Source organism: Austrofundulus limnaeus, unplaced genomic scaffold, assembly GCF_001266775.1.
Source record: "Austrofundulus limnaeus strain Quisiro unplaced genomic scaffold, Austrofundulus_limnaeus-1.0 Scaffold436, whole genome shotgun sequence".
NCBI classification, from domain to species: Eukaryota; Metazoa; Chordata; class Actinopteri; order Cyprinodontiformes; family Rivulidae; genus Austrofundulus; species Austrofundulus limnaeus.
In genome coordinates, this window is record NW_013952838.1 from 62,210 (window position 1) to 65,148 (window position 2,939).

At 38.6% G+C, this 2,939-nt stretch overlaps 1 protein-coding gene across 1 annotated transcript in view; it reads right to left on the reverse strand.

Annotated features, from left to right (window-relative positions):
* The window catches only part of exoc2 (exocyst complex component 2), a gene marked incomplete at its 5' end in the record, with an annotated part of 60,777 nt that overhangs the window by 26,507 nt on the left and 31,331 nt on the right, over positions 1–2,939 (reverse strand). The window contains 1 exon segment of the mRNA XM_014024685.1: positions 2,177–2,295. Within this exon segment, the coding sequence (XP_013880139.1) occupies positions 2,177–2,295 (119 nt within the window).

Genomic DNA, 2,939 nt, shown 5'->3' on the forward strand with positions numbered 1-2,939 from the left:
CACACACACACACACACACACACACACACACACACACACTAAACATGACGACAGCATGCCATGGTGCTGAACTGACCCGTCTGCAGTCACAGATCATAAACATGGATTATACCATTAAAAATATCTACATTTTAGGTTTTGTTCTGACGTTTTAAAAATGATCAAATGTTCCAGCTTCTCTCCAAACCTGCTGAAATTTAAAAATAAAATAATTGTGTTAATTTGGCTGAGTCCTGCAGCCTGAAGTGAACTCTCTGTAAAACTCTGGGACTGTTTAGACAAACAGAAGCAACTTCAGCTTCTTTACTTAAAAAAAAAAACCCTCTGATGCTTCAGATTTACGCTCCACRGGAGACCAACGGCTCCGTTTCACGTTTAGGACCATTTAGTGAGTCGTTAACGAGGCGGTGAGTGGACCGGGACGGCCTCCTGCTCTCATGTTCTCCACTGGTCCAGCTAACACAGATACAGCCACGTGATTGGACGAGGAACAGGAAGTGGCCCGCAGAGGGAAAGGTGGAGGTGAGATGGCYGCTATGGAGTTATTATTAAACTTAGCCTTGAGCTACTTTTAAATTTCACCTTGTGTTTTAGGGTTTTAGGGAGCATTTTACMGCTTTAAGCTAGCATTTTAGCTTATAGCTCCGTTTAGCGCCTAGCTACACCATTTGGACACTTAACATCCAGCCACCTTTTTTATTTTTAGCTGTTTGAAACTTTTAGCTCCTACATTCTCATTTGATTCTTGTACTTTGTAGCCACTCTTTAAATTTTAGCTTTTAACTGTCATTTTATCCTTAAACCTTTTGCTTTTATTTAGCTTCTAACAAATGTTTTGCTAATTGTAGATTCTAGGACGACTTTTGGATGTTTTGAGAAAACTTTAGCTACTTTTAGATTTTAATTTAACTTTTTCTACTTTTGCATTTTGCTTTTTAGCCTTTAGCTAATGTTTTGCTACTTTTAATTAGCTTGCTATTGTAAACTCCTAGCCACCATTTGTTTTACTTTAGCTTTCAGCTAGCTGTTTGTTTCTTTTAGATAATGGTTTGTTACTCAACTAGCATTTGCAATCTTTAGCTTTATGATACTTTTAGCTCTGTTTAGCTTATAGCTATACKCTTCAGACACTTATCATGTAGATATCCTTTCTCAATGTTTAGATTCATGTTTGCTAATTTTAGCTTCCACCTTCTCATTTGACWTTTTTTTATTGTAGCCACCCTTTTGCTAATTTTAGCTTTTAGCTAGTACTTTGCTTTAATATTTTATTACACTTTTTAGCTTTAAAATAAAATTTTTCTACTTAAGCTTTTAGATAGCCGTTTGTTTCTTCTAGCTTTCAMCTAATATATTTAGCTAGACTTTTGCTACGTTGCACACCTTTTGTACTTTTAGCTTTTAYCTAACCTTTTTTAAACTTTGGCTTTCGGCTATTCTTTTGCCTTTTTAGGTAGTTGATTTCTACTTTTAGTTTTAGCTTTTTTCTTGGAGTCCTTTAGCTGCATTTTCACAGAAAATGCTTCAGGTTTAATAACTTCGGCTGCAAAGTGCTAATAAGTCTGGTGTCAGGGTTATTAAATGTCATTTCCTTTAATATATTTTATGCTTTAACTTTGAAAAACTCAAAATTAAAAGTGATATATTTGTGTTTGTATGAATAAAGAATAAAAAATATAGAATGTTTGTGACAAGACTAAAGCTAAAAGCAAACTCCAGGAATCAGCGTTAGCTTTAGCACTCGGCGTGTTTCGGCTACAGCTGCTCAGAGCGAAGCTGTCGCCTCTCYCWGTGTTTTCGTTTGAGTCAGAATCTTCCTGACTGGACGGCTTCARGTCCACATGTTTCTGCTGMCTGAGTTAACAGGAACAGCTTAATTGGGGTTAATTGTTCCAATCCATCCGTGTGTGTGTGTGTGTGTGTGTGTGTGTGTGTGTGTGTGTGTGTGTGTGTGGTAACATGTCAGGCTCTAAAACCCAAAGCCAACGCTCCTTCACTTTCATCTTATTCATACGTTCATGTGAAAACAAACAGCGGGTCTGGAGCGGAGCAGAGTGGGAGGTGACGGAGCAGGGAATGTGGGTCGGAGCGACGGAGAGGCGGATCGGGTTCCTCTCCCTCTGCGGCTCGCGGGACGATCAGAAACGAAGCGCTGAAGCCGGAGCTCTGAGCTCACCTCTCTGGCCGCCGATGAACTCGTCTCTGCAGCTCTGCATCAGCTGCAGGATCCACCTGTGCTGAGCGTCGATGCACTGCCACGCCGGGTCACCTGGGGCGTGCAGGTCCGACATGTACCTGCACCACACGTGACGTTAGTTTCTCAGAAACATGTAAACACACTTTACATGTGCTCCTTCAAAATAAAAGCAAAGTAATCAGAACAGGACACATAAATCAACTAAACTGTTGTCTATAAAAATAAAATCTAAAAAAGGTTCAGATTAGTTTTTTACTTTCTAAATTACAGGATTATGGGATAAGAGGGATAGTCCATAACTGGCTGAATAGTTATTTAACTAACCGTAAACAATTTGTACAACTAGGAAATATAAAATCAGATTTTCAAAGTATAAAATGTGGAGTTCCTCAGGGTTCAGTGTTAGGACCAAAGCTTTTTATTTTGAATATTAATGACATTTGTGAAGTATCWAAACTYCTAAAGTTTATCCTGTTTGCAGATGATACAAATTTGTTTTGTTCTGGGAATGATCTAAAACAGTGGTTCCCAAAGTTGGGGTCGGGACCCAAATTGGGGTCCTGAAACATCAAGGTGGGGTCCTGAAAAAAATTTCTAAATCAATTACATTTTTGCCTTATTTGCCTAAAATATATAAATGTAGAATAATAAATATTGTTACTATGCCCATGTTCAGTTGACCTGATACATTTATCATCCAAAAATAGTCGCAGTGACCTGTGCCCACAACTGTTATTTTGTG